The sequence below is a fragment of the Pan paniscus genome, chromosome 16, assembly GCF_029289425.2.
Source record: "Pan paniscus chromosome 16, NHGRI_mPanPan1-v2.0_pri, whole genome shotgun sequence".
NCBI lineage: Eukaryota > Metazoa > Chordata > Mammalia > Primates > Hominidae > Pan > Pan paniscus.
The window spans coordinates 63555105-63577855 of NC_073265.2; the positions used below are offsets into that span (position 1 = coordinate 63555105).

At 53.0% G+C, this 22751-nt stretch overlaps 2 protein-coding genes across 12 annotated transcripts in view; one reads left to right on the top strand and one right to left on the bottom strand.

The window, feature by feature from the left end:
• The window catches only part of CCDC33 (coiled-coil domain containing 33), a 101721-nt gene extending 92745 nt beyond the window's left edge, over nucleotides 1-8976 (top strand). Inside the window, exons 12-20 of one of the 9 annotated variants that reach the window (XM_055098241.2) lie at nucleotides 2572-2737; nucleotides 3044-3132; nucleotides 3362-3493; nucleotides 3584-3677; nucleotides 5060-5226; nucleotides 5602-5703; nucleotides 6263-6349; nucleotides 7477-7590; nucleotides 8431-8674. In XM_055098241.2, the coding sequence (XP_054954216.1) occupies nucleotides 2572-2737; nucleotides 3044-3132; nucleotides 3362-3493; nucleotides 3584-3677; nucleotides 5060-5226; nucleotides 5602-5703; nucleotides 6263-6349; nucleotides 7477-7590; nucleotides 8431-8559 (1080 nt within the window). In that variant the 3' untranslated portion in view covers nucleotides 8560-8674. Of the gene's footprint in view, nucleotides 1-2571; nucleotides 2738-3043; nucleotides 3133-3361; nucleotides 3498-3583; nucleotides 3678-5059; nucleotides 5227-5601; nucleotides 5704-6262; nucleotides 6350-7476; nucleotides 8675-8741 lie in introns of those variants that run through there. The other 8 variants (XM_055098242.2, XM_055098246.2, XM_055098244.3 and 5 more) reach the window with 8 other exon arrangements.
• Nucleotides 8977-10139: 1163 nt separating this feature from the next.
• The window catches only part of CYP11A1 (cytochrome P450 family 11 subfamily A member 1), a 30913-nt gene continuing 18301 nt past the window's right edge, over nucleotides 10140-22751 (bottom strand). For all 3 annotated transcript variants that reach the window (XM_003811110.6, XM_034939129.4, XM_008963477.5), the window contains exons 2-9: nucleotides 20390-20545; nucleotides 17539-17738; nucleotides 16286-16489; nucleotides 15477-15637; nucleotides 12091-12257; nucleotides 11741-11819; nucleotides 11075-11272; nucleotides 10140-10610 (exon numbers count right to left, since the gene is read on the bottom strand). In XM_003811110.6, the coding sequence (XP_003811158.1) occupies nucleotides 10479-10610; nucleotides 11075-11272; nucleotides 11741-11819; nucleotides 12091-12257; nucleotides 15477-15637; nucleotides 16286-16489; nucleotides 17539-17738; nucleotides 20390-20545 (1297 nt within the window). In that variant the 3' untranslated portion in view covers nucleotides 10140-10478. The remainder of the gene's footprint in view (nucleotides 10611-11074; nucleotides 11273-11740; nucleotides 11820-12090; nucleotides 12258-15476; nucleotides 15638-16285; nucleotides 16490-17538; nucleotides 17739-20389; nucleotides 20546-22751) is intronic.

Below are 22751 nucleotides of genomic sequence, written 5' to 3' on the forward strand. Positions count from 1 at the left end.
GATGGAGTGAGACTCCGTCACAAAACAAAAATAAAAATAACAGAGCTCTGCTCATGCCCCAAAACAGCTGAGTTGGAGAACAGGAGGGTCTTAGAAAAAATGACCCTCTGAATGAGAAGAGGGGGTGATCAGACCCATGGGGTGGGCTGAGGAACTGGCAGCCCCCTCCCCCAGGACTCACTCCATGAGCACGCTCACAACCCGGTTATGGACAGGATCATATTAATTTGCCACATGCACTTTCCTTTCACAATAGAGCGTGGCCATCTCTGTGTGTCAGTATAATAAAATCTGGGTCATCCTTTGTGACCACAGCCTGTGGTGCAGAGACTGAGCATGCCCTCATATAAGACCACAAGCTGTGCTGCAGTGAGCATCCCTGCATGCATTTTCCTGGATGTGTGTGTGCGTGTTTCGCTGGAAGCCAAGAAAACCCATTTGGATGCTGCTGTAATTGTCCAGGACAGATATGCTAAGAGCTTGAACCAGGCTGGGCAAAGAAAGAAGGGGCCAAATTTCCTTTGCCAAAATATCATGTGCTTCCTTTGGTCAGTCCCCCATCAGTAATGGGCTGCCATAAACTGAAGATTTAGAGCACAGCAAAGGAGGGGCCTGGGAGCTCTGGGGGCAGCAAGGAGGAAGAGGAAGGGGTCTGACCTGTTGATTAAAGCAGTGATTAGAATAGAAATGGGTGTGGAGGAGAGCAGCGGCCTCCAAATTATACCTGCCTGGGCAGGGTCTTCACGCACCAACCCTTGAGCCTCACAGCAACACCAGGCATCTCTGTGTGAGGACTCTGAGGCTCAGAAAGGTGAAGGGGCCTGGCTGAACTCACACTGCATGTGAGTGGCCAAGCTGGCCTGCTGATCTGGGCCTGACTGCAAAGCCCTGTGTGTGTGTGGTCTCTAGACAGAGTTTCTCCGTTAACAATGCTGTCCGAGGACACCAGATGGGCAGATCTGGAGGAGCCAAGACCTGGAACTCAACAGGGGCAAGTGCTGGGGAGATGAACCTGGCACTGGTGCAATTAGAGGGAGCCCAACCAGAAGGCTAGACAGTGGCAGGTGACAAGTGGTGTCTGGTGGGCCCCTGCTGCCAGGAGACCCCTGCTCTCGAAGCCATGGCCTGCCATGCAGCAGGTGGGAGGCAGTGGCTGAGAAGGCAGGCCATATCCGCAGTCAGCATGAGGCCCAGGTGGGAGCTGGGGGCCGAGCTCTGCTTCCTGGAGGTGTGAGTCCCCACCCGTATGTACACAGCCTCCCACAGCTTCAGGAAGCCCACAGCCACAGGGGCTCAGCAAACGCAGGAGCAAACTCACTTCCCCATGCCCATTTCCTCCCCCATCCCAGCTCCCACCTGCTGTTCCTCCATCCAGACCTCTCTGGCTTCACATCGAGGTTGCAGTGAGCTATGATGGTGCCACTGCACGATCCTTTTCTATTTTGTGCTGTTCAGATTTAAGAAACTCCCTTTGTGAAACTTTATAAATAACAGTAGGGAATTTCTGCTTATAAAACAAATGCATATAAATATAGCCTATTAATTTTCATATACATATATACATGCATATGGGCAGGCATGAATTTTTCTCTCGATTGGGGATTGCACTGATCATTCCTTTTTGCAGCCTGCTTTTATCACTTCTCAGCGTATTGTGAAGTGTCCACATATGGAGGCCTCATGGCAGAATTGCACGGCTCTTCAGAACACAGGCTCAAGTCCCTGCAGGCCTGGATTTCAGACCCTGGCTCTGTCACTAATCAGTCTTGTAACTGAGCAAGTTACTCACCTCTCTGGGCCTTGGTTTCCGCATTGGTATAACGGAGATAATAGTACCTATCCATGCAGGTCTGATGAGAGGACTGAGGGAGGGCACATAAAAAGCTTAGAAGAAGGCCTGGAACACAGTGAATGCTCAATGAGCATCAGACATTAGGATTGCTGTTGTTCCTGACCTCACGGCTGACTCCAGCCCCCAGCCCCACCTCATACCCCACATCCTGTAGCTGGATCCCAGCCTCCACCAAGTTCTAACCTGGGTCTCCCAAGGTGACCTTGGGTCATCTGACTACTGAGCTGTTTGGAGGGCTGATGCCCAGTCACCTTCCAAGTAGCATCCAGTGGGATTTCTGAGAGGTTCTTCCCTGGGTTCTCAGTGACGTGAGGAATGAGAGGAGTTAGAAGACGGGGAAGGAGGAGGGAAAAGGTGAAGAAATAGCTATGATCGAGCCAGACCCTGCAAACCTGGCCCTGGATCTTCTCAAGTCTCCATTGCCCAGAGGCCTCCTCCCCTGTGTCCACACCTGGGGTTTCCCCCTGAGTTGGTATCACAGGACGTGATGTGGCCCCGGGGAGAGAACATTAGTGTGGCTGCCCTCACATGGCCAGGATGGGTGAGGATCAAGTCATAACCACCCTTCCAGGGAGTTGCTAAGACTTAGGGCCATGGCTTGGGGCTCCTGGTGCTCACTGGCCTTGTGGGGGACCCACTGACTTTCAAGCGTAGATGTGGATGTGGGACCAGGGTGGCTATGGGGCAGTGGGCTCAGCTCTGGGCTCTGGGATCCACAGGAGATGAACAACTACCGGCAGGCCATGCAGAAGATGGCAGAGGACATCCTGTCTCTGCGGAGACAGGCCAGCATCCTGGAAGGAGAGAACCGCATACTGAGGAGGCGCCTGGCCCAGCAGGAGGAGGAAGAGGGGCAGGGCAAAGCCAGTGAGGCCCAGAACGCGGGTGAGGATGTGCAGGCCACCAAGGGCACCCGGGCTTCTGCCTGGGCCCAGGCTCCAGGTTGTGCAATAGGGTGGCTGGGAGCTTCTCCCAGATGTGCATGCTGCTGGACTCTGGCAGATAGGAGCCCCTCGCCCACAGACACACACAGTCCCTGCCCAGCTGGGTCCTCTCAGGGATGGGAAACAGAGAATCCAGTCCCATCCCAAGCCCTGGGGCCAAGGGATATCTGCCTTCCTGCTACTGACCATGCTGATTTGAGCTGGGAGAGGCTTCCTCCCTGAGCCGGCTCCCCAACCCACCTAACAGTGTCCATGAAGCAGAAACTGCTGCTGAGTGAGCTGGATATGAAGAAACTGAGGGACAGGGTGCAGCACTTGCAGAATGAGCTGATTCGAGTGAGCTGGGGCTTGTGGGGGCAGAGGGGAGGGAGCTATGGTGGGGGAGCATCGGGGTGAGAAGAGTCTGGGAGGAGAAGGGAGAACAGGCACAGAGGGAATGGAAGCACGGAAGAAAGGGGGACCAGCCTGGTGGAGGACTCAGCAGAGGGGCCGAGGTGGACCCTCAGGGCCAAGGTGGACTCCCAGGCACCCATTCTCTCCCCTTCCCTCCTCCCCCATCTCACAGAAGAATGATCGAGAGAAGGAGCTGCTCCTTCTGTATCAGGCCCAGCAGCCACAGGCCGCTCTGCTGAAGGAGTACCAGGGCAAGCTGCAGAAGATGAAGGCGCTGGAGGAGACTGTGCGGCACCAAGAGAAGGCAGGTGGCAGAGGGGCTGCCCCCGAGGCCAACTGATGATGGCAGAGTAGGGAGCCCCTGGGCCAGCCCAGCCTCTGCTCTGCTCTCCAGGTGATCGAGAAGATGGAGCGGGTGCTGGAGGACAGGCTGCAGGACAGGAGCAAGCCCCCTCCTCCGAACAGGCAGCAGGGAAAGCCCTACACGGGTGGGTCCACACCCTGATGTGATCAGCTCCCCAGCTTCTGCTCCACCCCTGGAGGCCCTGCCTTCCTGGAGCCTCTCAGCTTCAGGAGAACCTGCGAAGAGGTCCCCTGCACTCAGTTACGTCTGTGGGCCTGGGAGACCCAGGATTGCCCTGCTCTCCTCCTCATTCAGGCGCCTCATCCAGAGATCCCCTGAGCTCCCTCCTTCCCTGGAAGCCCCTCAGAACACAATTGGGATGCAGTGTGAGCCAGGCTAGAAAGAGGGTGGACCTCCAGAGGAGGGCCCTGCAGACTAGCACAGCAGAGAGGGCCTTCCCCTGAAGAAGGGCCACCTGGGGCAACACTTCCCAGCTCCTAGCCCCAGGATCCGTCGAATTATTTCCCCATACCGGCAAAGATTCTGCCTCTGCAAAGCAAACAAACAAAAATACTTTGATTAAATCAATGATCTGGGGCCAGGCGCAATGGTTCATGCCTGTAATCCCAGCACTTTGGGAGGCCGAGGCGGGCAGATCACTTGAGGTCAGGAGTTCAAGACCAGCCTGGCCAACATGGTGAAACCCCATCTCTACTAAAAATACAAAAATTAGCTGGGCATGGTGGCGGGCACCTATAATCCCAGCTACTTGGGAGGCTGAGGCAGGAGAATCACTTGAGCCCAGGAGGCAGAGGTTGCTGTGAGCCAAGATTGTGCCACTGTACTCCGGCCTGGGTGACAGAGGGAGACTCCGCCTCAAAATAAATAAATAAATAAATGATTTGGAGGTTTTCTTCCCCATCGATATTAACCAAAAGCCACCTAAAACTGCCAATCAGCCTCTGATAAGCAGAAAGGACCAGGTAACACCATATCAGGCCAGCCCAAAGCAAGGGATTTCCCTGAGCCTGCCTGTGCAACTTCACCCAGGGCCCCTGTGTGCCCAGCCCTGTGCTTAGCCTTCACCGCTGAGGGTCTCAGGGGCAGGAGGGTGTTTCTAGGAGCCTTTAGAATGCAATGAAAGCTGGGCTGGCCTTTCAGGAAGCCTGAGGTCATCCAGGAGTCTGGATGAGACTGAGAAGGCAACCTAGGGAGGGGAAACAGCCAGATCAAAGGCCCAGGGAGTGAGAAGAATTCCAGGATCAGAGAAGGGAGGAAGAGAGAGAGGTGAGGAGCTGAAATACACTGAAGACAAATGAGGAGTTAGAGAGAACGTTGGGGTCAGGTTCTAAAGAGCCTAGAAGGACAGCCTGTGTGCACCTGATCCCACTGGTGGTAGGGAGCCATTGAAGGCTTGGGAGTAGAGGGGAGGGGTGGCAGATTGAAGCAAAATGCTGGAGCAGATCAGGACAGGGACATGGGAAGCAGGAGAGCCCATCTCACCAACATCTGTGGCCGTGTCTCTAGGCTTCCCTGTGCTCTCAGCCTCTGGCCTTCCCTTGGGTTCTATGGGAGAGAACCTGCCGGTTGAACTTTACTCGGTGCTGCTGGCAGAAAACGCGAAGCTGCGGACGGAGCTGGATAAGAACCGCCACCAGCAGGCCCCCATCATTCTGCAGCAACAGGCCCTGCCGGTAAGAGGCCCTTGACCTGGGCCTGCCTGTGCCGGTCACTGGGTGCCCAGAAATCACCCATGGTACAACCCAAGTTGAAGATCAAGACCAGGAGCTAAGCTTCCCAGGGTCTCCAGTCTGCCTGGGGGCTCCTGGAATCAGCTCTCAGGCCTTGGTCTTTTTCTCCTGCGGAATGTGTGTCCCCGAACACTTCACCTTTAACCTCATCTAGCATCCCAGGAGAAAGCAAGCCCCTTGTTGACCCTTGGTCCCTGAACCCTGACCCCTTTTTCACCTGGCTGGCCTCCACCTGGACCCTACACAGGCCTCTCAAAACTCCCTTCTGGAGCATTCCCTGATCTTGGTGCAGCCTTGGAGAGCCCTTTTCCATCCCAGGTGGACCCCGGGGAGTTGGGAGCAGGAGGAGACTTGACAGAGAGGCTGCGAGAGACGCATGGCCCAGGCCACTCAGAGTGCACAGAGACCCTGCCTGCACAGGTGGGTGGCCCAGGGCCCAGAAATCCCCAGGCCCTGCTCCACCTCTGAAGATGCTTCAGGGGCCCCTTGCTTTACATAAACCCCAAAGCAGAACATTTGGAATCACAGAATATTGGGCAGGGCAGGGGCACAGGAGAGTTTTCTCTCCATCCCAGGACTCGCCGGAGGTGAGTTCTGTTGAAAGCACACCTGACTCATGGACATCCAGGTAAAGTGTGAGGGATGAGGTCAACTGCCTCACAGGTTCTTCACTTCACTCAAAGACTCCCAGTGCATCAATTATAGGGGGCTCCCTAATGCATTTTACATTTAAAAAAAATGTTGTGTCAAAACTTCGTATTCTCAAAATCTGTGTGGGAAACAGCTGTGAAAAAAGCACATGCCAGACCCTGTTCTGAACTTCCAGAAGAGGGTTCGGCCCAGGTCTGACGCTCTGCCTCGGGAGCTCAGTCTGAACTCAGGCCTGACTGGTTTCTTCCTCAATACCTTACAGTTTCCCAAGCTCACACTGCCACAGCCCCCAGCTGGGGCCAAATGTGAGTTTGTGCTTTGCCCACAGGATCTCCTCTCTGGTACTTCAGACAAGTTCAACCTCCTGGCCAAGCTGGAACATGCTCAGAGCCGGATCCTGTCCCTGGAAAGCCAGGTGGGTGAGATGCAGGAGTTGATGAGGCTGGATCAGGCTCACCACACAGCCTATAACCAGGGCTCAGTGTGTGAGCAGAGTCTAGGCTCAATCTATGACCAGGATCAAGGCTTAGTGTGTGGCCAGGGTCGGGGTTCAGTGTGCAACCAGGGTCAGGGCTCAGTGTACAACCAGGGTTAGGGTTCAGTGTGTAACCAGGGTCAGGGTTCAGTGTACAACCAGGGTTAGAGTTCAGTGTGTTACCAGGGTTAGGGTTCAATGTGCAACCAGGGTCAGGGTTCAGTGTACAACCAGGGTTAGGGTTCAGTGTGTGACCAGGGTCAGGGTTCAGTGTACAATCAGGGTCAGGGTTCAGTGTACAATCAGAGTCAGGGCTCAGTGTACAACCAGGGTTAGGGCTCAGTGTACAACCAGGGTCAGGGCTCAGTGTACAACCAGGGTTAGGGTTCAGTGTGTGACCAGGGTCAGGGTTCAGTGTACATCCAGGGTCAGGGTTCAGTGTGTGACCAGGGTCAGGGTTCAGTGTGCAACCAGGGTCAGGGTTCAGTGTGCAGCCAGGGTTAGGATTCAGTGTGTGACCAGGGTTAGGGTTCAGTGTACAACCAGGGTCAGGGTTCAGCGTGCGACCAGGGTTAGGGTTCAGTGTACAACCAGGGTCAGGGTTCAGTGTGCGACCAGGGTTAGGGTTCAGTGTACAACCAGGGTCAGGGTTCAGTGTGCAGCCAGGGTCAGGGTTCCGTGTACAACGAGGTTAGGGTTCTGTGTGTGACCAGGGTTAGGGTTCAGTGTATGACCAGGGTCAGGGTTCAGTGTACAACCAGGGTCAGGGTTCATTGTGTGACCAGGGTCAGGCTCTGTCTATGTCCAGAATCAGGGATCAGTGTGGACTCAGGATCAGAGCTCAGTATGTTGTTGAAATGTCCATCTGTGTCTTGGTCAGGCTGCCTGACTGTTTGGCCCCCTCACCCTCACCCCGCCACCCCTGAGGTCTCGGGAAGGTGTCAAGCCCACATGGCCCAGAGCTTTGCTTTCTGCCTGGACAGCAGGCTCAGGCCCTGGTTGTCCTGGCCATCAGGGATTAGCCCTGCTGCCCATGGTCCTCCAATTGTCCCTCTCTGTGTCTGCAGTTAGAGGACTCAGCTCGACGCTGGGGACGAGAGAAGCAGGATCTGGCCACACGGCTGCAGGAGCAAGAAAAAGGTTTCAGGCACCCCTCGAACTCCATCATCATAGAACAGCCTGTGAGTGACCCCCCTGGAGTAGCTCCCAGGGGTTCAGGTGGTGGAGCAGGAAGCCACTGCACCCCCAAAGTCACTGGGCCCTGAGAAAAGCCATTGTGGAGCCAACTCCAGGGCTGGGGGTCAGGAGTCCTAGGCTCCCATTCCTGCTCCATTACCAACCGAAGGCTCAGTCTTAATTCCCCCACCTGTCTAAGGGGAACAGAAAACCCCTGCCAAGACTACCCTTTCCCCCACGGGGTGCTGTGAAACTCAAGGAGATGACTGTGGATGAGGGGGCCATGCAGGCATCTCCAGGATGTCCTGACACTGAGTGTGCTTTAGGACTGGCTGCACTCATGGGCAGAGTAGCTTGTGGCCCCACCCCCCTGAATCCATAGAGCCTAAGATTCTCAAATTAGCACACCCTTCTCAGATGGCCACGATGTAGGCTCCACTTTGCCAACTTCCCGAGAACAAACAGGCCTGCTCACAACTGCCCCTCAAGTTCAACCCCGGGACCACCCAGCCCCGCAAAGCAAAGACCCTGACTTCTCCTGCTCTTGAGCCAGCTGTGCTTTGCCCGTGGCCAGAAGCTCAGCAGCGGCTCCTGGGAAAGGCCTGGAAAGGATGAGGGAACAAGCAAGGAACAAAGGCAACCTTTGCACACTCACCTGAGCCCTGGGGACTCTTGGAGAAATTAGGTGTCACCTGCTGTGGCAAAATGGGTTTAGAAATCTTTGCGAGGTCATGGCCCACTGGGTTCTGGATACTCTGAGGCCTGGTTTGTCAGGCAATATGCCCTTGAGCAGGTCACCCCCTGGGAATGGGGGGTACTCATGCACCCCGCTTTGCACACCACAGAGTGCCCTCACCCACTCCACGGACCTCAAGCAGCCCTCAGAGCTGGAGCCCCTGCTGCCCAGCTCAGACTATAAGCTCAACAAGCCCTCGAACCCCCAGAAGGAGACCGCTAACTCTCAGCAGACCTGAGCCCCGGAGCAGGCCTCCTTCCCTGTGTGCTGGGGAGTCTCATCCCTGCCCCCTAAAAATGACGTTATTAAATGTTGTAGCTCTGTGAGCATTTGCCTCTTTCCTGGAGCAGGGCAGCCTGGGGACCCTGCTTCCTCCTCCTAGACCTCACTCTGGGCCTGGGCCTGGGTCTTCTGCTGCAGCCTTACAGCCTCCCGCCTGCCCCGGGAGCCAGCATCTTTGGAAAGCCAAGGGCCACAGTGGACCCAGGAGGGTGGAGAGAAGAGGCCTTCCAAAGCAGGGGCCAGGGAGACGGGCCCCTTCCAGACCCGGAGAAGAAGCAAGGCCACCAGAGACCAGCTCTGTTGGGAAATACGAGGGAGGCTTGTCCTTTTCATCTGCCCCAAAACATCTATCATGTCTGATGTTCCCTCTTTCAAGTTTGGTTTGTCTGTCTCTTGGAAAGGGAAAGACTTGGAGGCTTGAAGCCTTCCTGTGGCAGTCACGTATCATTGTGAAATACTCCATTAAGCCACTAGGCTGAGCTGGCAATGATGTGTCCAAATGTAGCCAGGGGCAGGAGAGCAGATTGGGCCAGGGGGAAGGAGGCACCTACAGGGAGTCAGGAGGCCTGGGTCCTGGGGGCAAACATGCTGTGTGACCTCAAGGGACCCAAGCAACCTCTCTGGGCTTCAGTTTCCCCATCTATTCCATGTAGAGCTTGACCTCTTTGGCTGTAAGCCTCTTTCCAGCTATAACATTTCTGAGTCAAAGCTGACTCAGGACCAGAGAAGAAAAAGGACACAGGAAGGAAAGACAAAGACAACAGGGAAGAGGATTTTGTGGTGGGGAAAGCAGAAGGGCTCCAAGAGTGGATCCAGATCCCACAGCTTCGGGCAGGAGAGGCCAGGCCAGCTGGACCACTGGCCTCAGCTGGACTAGCTCCCCCACCTGCCTGCAGGACTTAGACTTGGATAGCCGAGGGCCAAGAGGAATCAGGTCAGGAGTTGTGAGACCCCAAGGGATTAGGGGGCGGAAGTCAAGACCAGTGTCATTCAGTCCAAATGACAAACCAGCGGCTCTGCTGCAGAATAGTCTCCCCACCTCCCGCCCTTGGACAAGGGGGCACAAGCCCCCAGAGCAAGAACACAAGGCCTGGAGCAAGCCCAGAGGAGGCCCGGGAAGGGTAAAGGAAGCAGGCTGGCCTCTCATCCCCAGTCAGCCACCTCACACCAGCCCTTCAGTAGCAGGGGTTCTCACCCACAGTTCTCGGCCTTTGCCATGCCCAGGACTCTGGCTGGGCCTTGGCAGGAAGTCCTCATGCCCCACAGGGAACTCCCACCCAGAGTTCACCCAAGCAGAGCCCTGTGCGAGCCTTACCCCTGTGGGGCAGGTCCACTCAGAAAGGCAGGACTGGCCCACACCTCTTGGGGCCACCCACAGAACTCCCCAGTTCTCCTTTGTCCTTCTGCCTGATGCTTCTGTAGCTCCTGGCACAGTAGCAGTTGCCTCCCCTCCTCTGCCCCACTCTGCCTCACCCCTTGCCCCAGGGAGCCTGGAGTTGATTCTGCTGGCTCCTGAACTGCCGTGGGTGAGGGGGTCCCAGCAGAGATGGCTTCAAGTGTGGCTGCCTGGGGTCTCCTGAGCATGCCCAGATCCTGCTTTAACACAGGAAGCATCTCCACGGGAGTGATGAACACCTAATGAGTCTGATGGAATGCAAGACACCACATGGTTCAGCTGTTTATTGTCTCCATGGGGTGGGTGAAGAGGAGTGGCCCAGCTGAGCTGAGGAAGGTGACCACTGAGAACCCATTCTACCTGCTCAGCAGGCTAGGCAGAAAGGAGCAGGACTTCGGACAGACGACTGAAGATGCAGAGACCCCATGGGCCCCACCCCTGGGCCTTCCTCCCATGTGGCTGCAGGCCATCCTCTCTGATCACTGCTGGGTTGCTTCCTGGTTAAAGGGCCAGAAGGTGAAGGAGATGGGCTTTTCAGGCATCAGAATGAGGTTGAATGTGGTGCCCACATCGCTGAGGTGTTGGATTTCAACTCTGAAGTTCTCCAGCATCTGAGAAAGGCAGATGGTAGGTTTAGGGGAGGGCAGGGGAGGATCTGTCTCCCTAGCCAGGCCCATTCACCCATAGGCAGTGCCTGTGGAGTGTGATTTGAGGTCCAAGGAGTTCACTACCAGCTCCTGGTGTAACCCTGCACAGTGCCTGATAATGCACCCTTAGTGCTGCATTCCCTTGATTTAGGCCTAGACCTTAACTCGTCTACAAACCTCAGTCCTATCCCATCCCATCACCACCATGGGGAATGGATGGCCAGGGGCATCAGTGGGTGATAAGTGGTTGAGCCCGAAAGAGGGGGCAGCAGAGAATTGTGGGAGAGAGCGAGAGCAAGTAACTGGAGGTAGATGCGCCCCAGCACTGACATCCTCGGGCTCTGGACAGAGATAGGAGGAGGAAGGTTGGTGCCTTCATTAGGGCCAGGGCCAGCCCAGGGTGCCTAGATGTCCCCAGCTTGACTCACATTGATGAGGAAGATGGTCATCTCTAGCTCAGCGATCCGCCGTCCCAGACACTGCCGCACACCCCAGCCAAAGCCCAAGTTCCGGAAGTAGGTGACGTTCTTGTCTTTGCTCAGCCATCGGGTTGGGTCAAAATTTTCCGGGTCGAAGAAGAAGGTGGGCTCTCGGCCCAAAGCATAGATGGCCACTTGCACCAGTGTCTGGAGCAAGGTGATCAGAGGCCTGAGTAAGCCCCACTTCCCCACAGCCCTGAGCACAAAACCCCCTTCCCTAGTCCCCTGCCCTCTCACCACCACTCCCACTCCCCAGCATGGCTGCCCAGCTCTCCAGGGCAGGACATTCTGCCCACTGTGCAGCCTTGAACAAGGCCCCGCCCCTCTGTGATCCTTACCCACCAAATGGGGATGGCTGAAGACCCAAGGCCAGGATGATTGTCCCACCCTTTCCTCAGACCCAGGCAAATCATGAAATCTCCCTCCTAACCCTGGGTTCCAATAACATCCTAGAGGTCACCGCCCACCATGCCCACCACCTCTGCCCTTCACTCAGACTTAGACTGCTGCCATCAAGGGCCCCACCAGGGCCCCAGTGCCACCCTCTGTCTGCAATTCCAGCCTGCCCCAGCCCTCTCTGACTGGCAGAGCCTGCAGCCTGCTGGCTGCACCTACCTTGGCAGGAATCATGTAATCTCGAAGAACCAAGTCATTTACAAGATATCTCTGCAGGGTCACGGAGATGGGGTGAAGTCTGCAGGAGGAGGGCACTCAGAAGCTGATGGCCCCAAAGGCTGGACACAGCCGCCGGAGCCCCACACCCTGTGTGGCATCTCAGCCCTAGCTGCAGCAGCCTGGGGGGACCTGGGGGTAGGGCCCTGGCTCTATTTCTTTCTCCTCCAGACTTTTCACTTCCTGCTTCCAACCTCCTCCACCAGCCCATCCTCGTAACCCTTTCCCCGGGCACTTCCCTGGCCCTGCCCAGGAATTGGAGTTGGGGGCGGCATGGGTGGTTGTGGGCTTGCCTTAGTGTCTCCTTGATGCTGGCTTTGAGGAGGGGGACCAGCTGTAGCATCGTGGCCATGTCTCCCTGGGCCTGGCGCCGCGCAGCCAAGACCTCTGCCCGCAGCATATCCTGCACCTTCAGGTTGCGTGCCATCTCGTACAAGTGCCACTGCAGGGTCATGGACGTCTGGTGGGGAGTAGGGTATACAGAAGACCAGGAGGGCCTGTCACTCCGGGGCCCCTTGAGGTCCTTGACCCCATGCTAAATTTTCATTTCCAAGAACCTCTTTCTCCCCGACCCCCATCCCAGTCTCCAAGACCATCCTCTGCAAGAGCAAAACACATTCCATTGTCTAAAAGGCAAATGTCCAAGAAGCCTTTCTTGCCGGCCAGGCAGGAACATTCAGGGCAGCACTTGTCCCTGCCCTCGTCCCTCATGTCACCAAAAACCCACCCATGTCCACAGTGAGTAGAGTGTCAGCTACACAGCCAAGGCCTTCTTCCAAGGAATTCCAGAGGCCCTTAGAGGCCAAATCCTTCTGTAATGATTGCACTCCAGAATGACTGCCATTCCTTTTGAAATGCCTTCTTAAACAACCACCCCTCTTTCCAGTAGAACTTCCTAAAACCTTAGGCTTCACCTATAGCAACATGGCTTCAAGTAAGGCTCAAAGAAGCTGAAACCAGACCAGCCGGATGTTTCCTATCAGTGTTGCAGTTAGGGTGTGGTGTGTGTTGAAATTAATCAGCTAATCTCAACGTAAGCCAGAGGCTGTGACCACTAGCCCTTCGCCAGAGATCTGAGTGACCCTCATCAAACCCCACAGTCCCAGATTCCTCAATGATGACAAACCAGGCCCGTTTGGGACTCCAGCCTGGAGCAGCCCTCCCTCCTGGGGACTAGGACATGGGTTGTTGACACATTATCTTACCAAGGATCATATTTTTGTCCAACAGACTTAGACACCCTCCTCCCTCCTCCTGGCAGGGGCAACAATGACAAGCTGTGAGGTAACATTTATTAAGCACATATTATATGGCAGGCAGGGTCCTAAGCTGTTTACATATGTTACCTCGTTTAATACTCACAAACAACCCTCTAAGGTATGTTACCATCATCCCCCTTTTTCAGATGCGGAAACTGAAACAACACACAGCTCCTTCTCAGCTTAAAATCCTTGCCTGGCTCCCCAGAGCCTCCAGATGAAATACAGAGGCTCAGGCCTGAGCCACAGGGCCCCTCAACACCTGCCTGCTGCTCCCCAGTCCCCCACTCCCCACCTCTCTCCAACACACACCTAATGCTCCAGCTACATGGAGTGGCACACAGCCCCTGAAGCCCAGAAGTCTTCCCCAAGCTAGGTCCTCTTCCTGGAATTCCCTTCCCCGCCTAAGAAGCAAGGATGTGCTCCCTCTGCAAGACTCTAATCAAATGTGTGTATTCATCTCAGTACTGCCAAGGCCTGCCATAGAGATGTACTTGGGATTTAATAAGGTGGTTAACTATGTTACTAGCTGTGTGACCTTGACCAAGTTATTTAACCTCTCTGTGCTCTACTTTCCTCATCTGAAAAAGAGGGATGATGGTAACATACCTTAGAGGGTTGTTTGTGAGTATTAAATGAGGTAACATATGTAAACAGCTTAGGACCCTGCCTGCCATATAGTATGTGCTTAATAAATGTGACCTCACAGTAATCGTTTCTTTGGTGCCGGTGAGTGATTTTTGAAGATCTCTTCTACGTAATAGACAATGAACTATGTTTAAGGTATGCTCAAAGGCTCCATTTGCAGCCTGTCTCAGGGATGGAAACTCCTTCATCAGAGTGTAACACAGATATAATACCTGGGAATGAAAGTGATTCACCCAGGGGGCTTGACATGTGCTTCTCCCTAGTCCTGAAATGCTATTCCTTCTCTCTCCTCCTGGCAACAGCCTGCAAGACACGCACGTTGAATTTTAGCTCCTCTGTGGAGCCTTCTCCATGTCCTTCACAGCCACATTAGCCACTCCCCACCTCTCAGCTTTGTCAGTGGCGGGTGCTTGCCTCTGTCACTGCAGTGTGCTATTCCTCTGTTCACATTGCTGCCTCCCTGTTATAGGCTGAGCTGTATACCCCCTCCCAAAATTAATCTGCTGAAGTCCTAACCCTCAGAACCTCAGAATGTGACTATATTTGGAGATAGAACCTTTAAAGATTTTAAAGTAAAATGAAGTCCTTGAGGAGGATCCTCATCCAGTTCTGACTAGTGTCCTCATGAGGAGAGACAATTCTGACACAGACACAGAGGGAAGCCCATGTGAGACAGAGGGAGAAGACGGCCATCTACAAGCCAAGGAAAGAGGCCTTAGAATGCACCAACCCTGCCAACACCTTGACCTTGAACTTCCAGCCTCCGGAACTGTGAGAAAATCAATGTTTGTTGTTTAAATCGCCCAGTCAATGGCATTTTGTTACAGCGGCCCTAGCAAACCAGTACACCCCTCCCCTCTGAGCCACGTGAGGACATTTGAGGTCTACTGTATTCTTTTTGAGATGGAGTCTCACACTACCACCTGGGCTGGAGTGCAGTGGTGCGATCTCGGCTCACCACAATCTCTGCCTCACGGGTTCAAGCGATTCTCCTGCCTCAGCCTCCTGAGTAGCTGGGATTGCAGGTGCCCACCACCAGGCCCAGCTAATTTTTTGTATTTTTAGTAGAGATGGGGTTTCACTATGTTGGCCAGGCTGGTCTCGAACTTCTGACCTCATGATCCGCCCACCTCCGCCTCCCAAAGTGCTGGGATTGCAGGCATGAGCCACTGCGCCCGGCCAGGACTGATCATTCTTAATATCTAAAGAAAGAAGTTTCTAGCGTGCCATGCTGCTATGGAAAGAGCACTGGGGATGCCTCTGGGCGTTGGGGGCACCATAGGGTACTGAGGTCTGGAAAGGGGAGGAGGAAGGACAACAAAAAGACCATGGACGGCAGAGCCCACAGCAAATGCCTCGGCCTCCCAATGTTTCCGGGCTCCTGCCTGCTTCCCTGGATTTGAATGTGTTCTCCACCAGGAGCTGGGGGCATTGTCCTCCATCAGCAGGGCTCTGACAGAGCAAGCCTCCAGAGGGGACCTCCTCCTGTGGAGACTCCACGTGGAACCTGGACCTCACCACCATGCCCGGCCACTCCTCTCTCACAGGCAAAGAAAAATGGCTGATCAGCCTCAAATCATGCCCTGGGTGACTTGACTTTGACCCCACCATCTTAGGAGATTAGCGCTTTGGAAATGGAGGCAAGGAGGAAGACATATCCTACATGAGTAGGAACGCCTTGAACAACAGGGTTTCAGACAACGAGGGGCCTGGTGGGGAAGGGGCACGTGGGCACAGGGGGCAACAAGGTGCCGCCCCTACAGCCACCTCACCGTGTCCACCCCTCCTGCCAGCATCTCCGTGACGTTGGCCTTGATGTCCTCGAAGGACATCTTGCTGTCTCCCAGGAGTCTGTAGAGGATGCCACGGTAATCGTGGTGAACACTTCCTTTCTGTCTCAATTCCCAGTAGAAGTTCTGGGTGTATATGTCAGCTGTGGGGAAGGAGGAAAGAAAAAAGAGTGAGGTTCCCTGCAGGCAGGTGGGAAGGAGGGCAGTCTGTGGTGAAAGGTGGCACCAAGGGCCTGGGGATTCCCGAGCCCTGTGCTTCTTAGGCTGCCGTTTTACTGAGCACGTACTCTGTACTAAGCCCTTCATATCTGTTTTTTCATCAAATTCTTGGGGTATGTGACATCATCCCCATTTTACAGATAACAGAGGTGCAGAGACATAGTCACTTGCCCAAGGTCACGTGGGTGTAAGGGGCAGAGGTGGGATTTGACTCTGCCATACCCTGACCAGCCTTCTCCACCCAACCTTCCCCATCTCTCCCACCCAAGTCCCTGTCATCCAGCACAGCTGTGGCTCAGACTCCCCTTTGCCCTCTGGGGAGCATGAGCTCCTTTGAAGAAGATCACAGATGTCTTTGCTCCTCTTTTTCCAGAAAAATCTAATAATCCCCAACAGCCAGCCTTCTATCCGCCATTTCCAGGGGTCCCAGGGCCTTCCTGACACCCACGCCTGCCCGCCACAGTGTGGGTTTCCTACAGGTCAAGTCAGCACCCATTGACATAGCGTGGGACAAAGGAGCCGGCTGAGGCCTGGGGCTCCGAGGAGGAGAGCACAGCCAGAGAAGCCCTCACCTTTACTGAAAATCACGTCCCATGCAGCCACATGGTCCTTCCAGGTCTTGGTTCTGAACAGACGGAACAGGTCTGGGGGAAGGTTGAGCATGGGGACGCTGGTGTGGAACATCTGGTAGATGGCATCAATGAATCGCTGGGCCTCGGGGTTCACTACTTCTTCCAGCATCCCCTGGCGCTCCCCAAAAATGACGTTAGTGATGGCTGCAGGGACAGGAAGAGGCTGAGGAGCCATTTCTGATGGGGCCTCTGAGAGCCACAACTCCCACGGACTCCTCCACCCTCACCTCCCTCAGCACAAAGGATCTCTTGCCCCTACTCTTAGCCTCCTTCAGTAAATAAATTGAGGCCTGAGTCCCCAAGGGCTAAGATGCAAGGCTGAGAAAGCTGACCTCTGGCAACCACACAGGTCCTACAGAGGGGCATGTGGAGGACCTGAAAGGTGGGAAGCAGGGTCTCCAGCAGAGCTGAGAGAGGGCCTAGCCCAGGATGCAACTGCTCTGCCCACGCTTCCACCAAGAGAGATTCCTCATCTGTAATTGGCTGAATTGGCTAAATACTTCCTGAAACAGGTCAGAAAGGAGACTAAGGGTCATAAATCCCTGGATAATTAACCATCCAGGACCTAGTCTTGCTGGACCTAAGAAGTTACAACAGCCTCAAGTTTTCCCCACCTACCAGGTGAGTAATTTGAATACTGATTTCATACAAAGCTCTGGGCACCCCAAATCTCTTGCTGTGACCACACAATCTTCATCAAGCCACAGGGCCTTTGTATGTGCGGTTCCCTCTACCTATACTGCCTGACTTCCTTACCCCATCTAGATAACTCCTACAGATTCTTCAATGCCTACCTCAGATTAACCACTGAACTCTCCTCTACCCTACCAGACTCCAAAGGTCTATGGCCCAGGAGGTGGAGACTTGCAGAATGAAGGTCCAAGCCAAGCTCTGGCTTTGGCGGATGGTGGCAATAGGGACCTGTACTTTGGGGACCCTTGCTCCTACAGCACAAATGCCAGATGAGAGAGAATGCCAGATGAGAGAACCCCAGAGCAAGGGGTCTCACTCTGTTGCCCAGGGTGGTCTTAAATTGCCTCTGAGTAGCAGGCAGTGGAGGACATGATCAGCGGCTCATCCCAGAAGTCAGTCTCAATGCCTCTGCAGGGTCTGTACTGAACCTCAAGGTAAGAGAGTGAACACTGAGTCCTCCCACCCCCATGCCCACTGCCAGCCAGGTGCAAGCTCCTTACACTCAAAAGCAAAGCGGAACAGGTCATCACTGATGTCCCCCGAGTAATTTCCGGAGCCCGCCTTCTTGATGCGCCTGTGCAGGACACTGACGAAGTCCCGAGACACTGCATCCAACAGGGGCAAAAAGTTCTTGGTGGCCTCTGGAGCCATCACCTCCTGGTTCAGGGCCACCCGGTCTTTCTTCCAGGCTGCCGACTTCCTGAGAAAACATGGGCCCACAAGCCCTCATGGTCACAGACCCCAGGCCTGGTGAACACAGAGGGGGCTGACTCAGTTTTCCCAGGAAGCTGAGTCACAGCTCACAGCATCCAGCACTCCCACCAGGGCCTCTGCCCTCACCTCTCCGAGCACCCTCTGCCTCTCACCTCCTCCTTGCTCTGCCTGGCTGGGAGAAGAGAAAGGAAAAAAGAGAGTGAAGGGGAACAAAACTCCAACTCCCCTCCACTCCCTCTGCTGAGGACCAGGAACTGATATTCTTAGAACCCTTTGTGTAACTTTCAGTCTCTCCAGTCTTTGCCTCAGCTGCAGGCATGCCTTCCATGCCACTCCCACTTCCTCCTGGCCGATGCTCACCTTTGACACTCCAGGGCCCCTCTATATAACATTTTCTGACTCTTGCACAAACAAAATTGACCAGCCTCTCCTCCTCTGCACCCCCAGCACATCCCATTACTCACTTCTGTCGGGGGACCTCAGGTGCCCCGAACTGGGTTGGTCATAATAAACCTTAATTCATGCACACTCTTGAAATTCATCAATCCATGCAAAGTCCTCTTCGTGACTTGGGGGTGTTTTTGTTGATAAGAATATTATCACAAACTTACCACCCACCATAGAAACTAGGAACTTGACAGTAACTTACACTTGCCTTCCTGGTCCTTCCACATCCTTTGTTCCCTTCTAAGGAGACCATCCACTAGAATCCCTTGCTCTCATTTGTGTCTAATTTTATCTGATCTCCATTTATTCCCAAAAGGTACTATTACAAAATATATACTTGTGTTTAACTTCTTTTAAAAAGCTGTCGGTCAGACACAGTGGCTCACGCCTGTAATCCCAGCATTTTGGGAGACCGAGGCAGGTGGATCACCTGAGGTCAGGAGTTCGAGACCAGCCTGGCCAACATGGTGAAACCCCGTCTCTACTGAAAATACAAAAATTAGCTGGGCATGGTGGCGGGCGTCTATAATCCCAGCTACGCCGGAGCTTGAGGCAATAGAATCACTTGAACCCGGGAGGCGGAGGTTGGAGTGAGCCAAGATCGTGCCATTGCACTCCAGCCTGGGTGACAGAGCAAGACTCTGCCTCAAAAAAAAAAAAAGAAAGAAAGAAAGAAAGAAAAGCTGTCATGCTTTGCCAGACTTGCTTTTTTCACTTAGTTGTACCGTTCCAAGTATCATCTGTATTGCTGTGGGAGACTGAGTCCCTTCATTTTGACTGGTGTGTACCACAATTCACTCACTTATAATCCTATTGGGCATTTCAGTAGCTTTCTGGTTTTTAATATCATGAACGGTACCACTGCAAACCTTCTACTACACATCCCCCAAAGCAGGGATACTCTTTGGAGTATATCCCTGAAATCAAACTGCTATGTCACAGGTATGCAAATATTCCATTTTAGGAGAAAATGTCCAACCATTTTCCAAAGTAGTGGCTCCAGTTTACACTCCCACCAGTAACAGATGAGAGCCCCAGTTGCTCTGTAGCCTCACCCACACTTGATATGGCTACGTTTTACCTTTTCTTTTCTTTTCTTTTCTTTTTTTGAGACAGGATCCGGCTCTGTCACCCAGCCTGGAGTGCAGTGGTGCCATCTCTCATCACAGCAACCTCTGCTTCCTAGGCTCAAGTAGTTCTCTGGCCTCAGCCTGCCAAGTAGCTGAGAACACAGGCATGTGCCACCACATCGGCTAATTTTTTATTTTTTATTTTTTGTAGAGATGGGGTCTCACTGTGTTGCCCAGGGTGGTCTTGAACTCCTGAGCTCAAGCAATCTGTCCGCCTTGGCCTCCCAAAGTGCTGGGATTACAGGCATGAGCCACTGCGCCCTGACCCGCATTTTACATTTTTGATGGGGTGGGTATGGTGGCTCATGCCTATAATCCTAGCACTTTGGGAGGCTGAAGCGGGAAGATTGCTTGAGCCCAGGGGTTTGAGACCAGCCTGGGCAACATGGCAAAATCTCATCTATACTAAAAATGTAAAAATTGGCTGGGTGTGGTGACACGCACCTGTAATCCCAGCTACTTGGGAGGCTGAGGTGGGAGGATCACCTGTGCCAGGGGGCAGAGGCTGCTGTGAGCCATGATCAAACCACTGCACTCCAGCCTGGATGACACAATGAGATCCCATCTCAAAATAAAAAAAAATTTATGAACAATTTTGTAGAAAACAGTATCCACTACACTTAAATACACTGATCTGTCCCCATGTAGGACAAATGTCTCACTGCCCCTTTAGCCTGTATGGGACTCACAGTGGCAGGTCCCTGCTCTATTTGTCACTGTATCTCCAGTTCCTGGCACAAGTCCTGATTCATCAAGGATGCTCAGTAAGGTGGGACTCAGTGAGCAAACCAGTCAGTAAGAACTTTTCCAGATCTTTAATTATTCATTAGGATCTTCAGCATGGCCATTTCCCTGAAGGCTGGCAGAGCAATTCATCATCATCATCATCATCATCACCATCATTTGTTTTAGGGAGGCAGGAAAATGACGGGGATTCACCTAGAGGCCCTGCTAGGAGGCACAGGGCAAGCCTGGCCTCAGCCCCTCACCCCCAGCCTCTGCCCTCTCCACAGCTCCCCACCACCTCCCTCCAGTCCCTGGGAGATGGCCCAGGACTCACTTCAACAGGACTCCTATGGGTCTCTGGTAATACTGGTGATAGGCGACCCAGGGCGGGATGAGGAATCGTTCTGGGTTGGGGCCCTCGGACTTAAAGAGAAGGGCCACATCTTCAGGGTCGATGACATAAACCGACTCCACGTTGCCGAGCTTCTCCCTGGAGTGGTGGGGGAGAGGGGCTGATGGAAGGATCCGAGGAGAGCTATGGATACAGGCTCAGCACAGCTGCCTCACAGTTCCACAACTTGCTGACTGTGGGACCTGAGTTGAGGCCCTTAACCTCTCTGAGTCTCAGTTTCCTCTTCTGTAAAATGGAGACAAATACAGTACCTGTCTCGCAGCGTTGCTGAAGGACAAGACAATAGGAAGTATATGGATGTGACCTTTGTTAAACATTCTACAAGTGACAGCTTTATGATCACTGTTGCTGCTGTCCCACAGCACATCCCCAGGGCCAGCCCAAAGCCACCCCCGAGCCTTCCATGGACCAGCAAGTCCTCCACTCCTTGCGCATTCTTCCTGTGTCCACACCTACAGCAGCCCCAGCTTCTCACCTGTCCACAGAGCTCAGAACCATGGCACACTTTCATGTCACTGCTAGAGTGACTCACTATAGCTTGCAAGGTAGGCCATATTCCAGGCCAAATCCCTGTCAGACTCTACAACTGAAATTCTGAGAGTGGCCACCCTGACCCTAAGAGTCAGAGGCCACCCAACAACACACTTTGTCTCTATTAAAATAAAACTTCAGTAAAACATCAAGCCCCAGCATACAGGCAGGGGAGACAGGCTTGCAAATCACTTTGCAGACAATCTGTATTAAATACAACTGGGTTTTTGTTGTTATTGTTGTTTTGAGACAGGGTCTCTGTTACCCAGGCTGGAGTGCAGTGGTGTGATCACGGCTCACTGCAGCCCTGACCTCCCAGGCTCAAGCGACCCTCTCACCTCAGCCCGGCCAAGTACCTGGGACTACAGGCACCACCATGCTTAATTTTTGTGTTTTTTGTAGAGATGAGGTTTTGCCATGTTGCCCAGGCTGGTCTCAAACTTCTGGGCTCAAGAGATCCTCCCACCTCAGCCTCCCAAAGTGCTGGGATGGCAGGTTTGAGCCAATGTGCCTACCCACATACAACTGTTACATATCACTGGTGTTCTTACTTGAAGAGATGAGGACACAGATACACAAAGAGGAAAGACCATGTCAACACACGGGGAAAAGATGGCATCTAACTCCAAGGAGAGAGGCCTCAGAAGAAAGCAAGCAACTCAGCCGAAACCTTGATCTCTGACTTCTAGTTTCCAGAACTGCCAGAAAATTAATTCTGTTGTTTAAGCAAAAAATAAGAAATAAAAATACAACTACTAAAAAACAACAGAAAATTCCACTTCTTGCTTGCCTCTGCCTTTTATCGAAGAAAATTAAGATACACTTTTAGGCAAAATATCATAAAAACATGGAGATACAAGCCAAGTGTACTCATGTGTGTGCATGTTCTCTCTCTCTCTCCTCTCATAGTGCTGCTTTAACCACTGAGCCAGAAAGCCTGGGCCTCCCTTGATGAGTTTCAGGCCTTCACTTGTTCTGTGGCCTCCCAGAAAATCCCCTCATTATTTTTCCAGCTACCATGTGTCTTCGCACTAACTAGCGCCATACCCCTAACCAAGTTCAGCCAAGCCCTTGAACTGCTATTATCATGATCAATTCCGCTTCTGGGAATCTAGCCCAAGGCAATGATCTGACATCAGCAACGATGCTTGATGGATAAGGATGTCCATTGCAGCCTCAAGTCTAACAGCAAAAAAGTCAAGAGTAGGTTGTATGTTCACTTTAAAGAACCGGCGAAAAAAAAATCCATACTGTGAACTACTATGCTGCCTTTTAAAATTATATTAGAGGCCAGGCACAGTGGCTCACACCTGTAATCCCAGTACTTTGGGAGGCTGAGGAGGGAGAGGGAGGATCACTTGCGCCCAGGAATTCAAGGCTACAGTGAGCTATGATGGCACACTGCACTCCACCCTGGGAGACAGAGCAAGACCCTGTTTCAAAAAAAGTAAATATTAATAAGATAGATCAAGAAAAAGGAAGAAGATATAAATAAACGAAATGAGATCTTTCCCCAGAAAAGTCTGAGGACCACTGAACAGCACTTTCTCTTAAAATATAAAATAATTTTATATTAGAGAGAGAAAAAAGGAAAGAATTCCTTGATATATTGTTGTGAGACAACATAAGCAGCATATATAGTATATTCACATACCTCATGATACTTAAATGTTAAATCAATTGGAATTGATTGTATCTGACTTTAATTTTTCATTTGTGTTTCTCTGTATTTTGTAAATTGCTCTGTATAAAA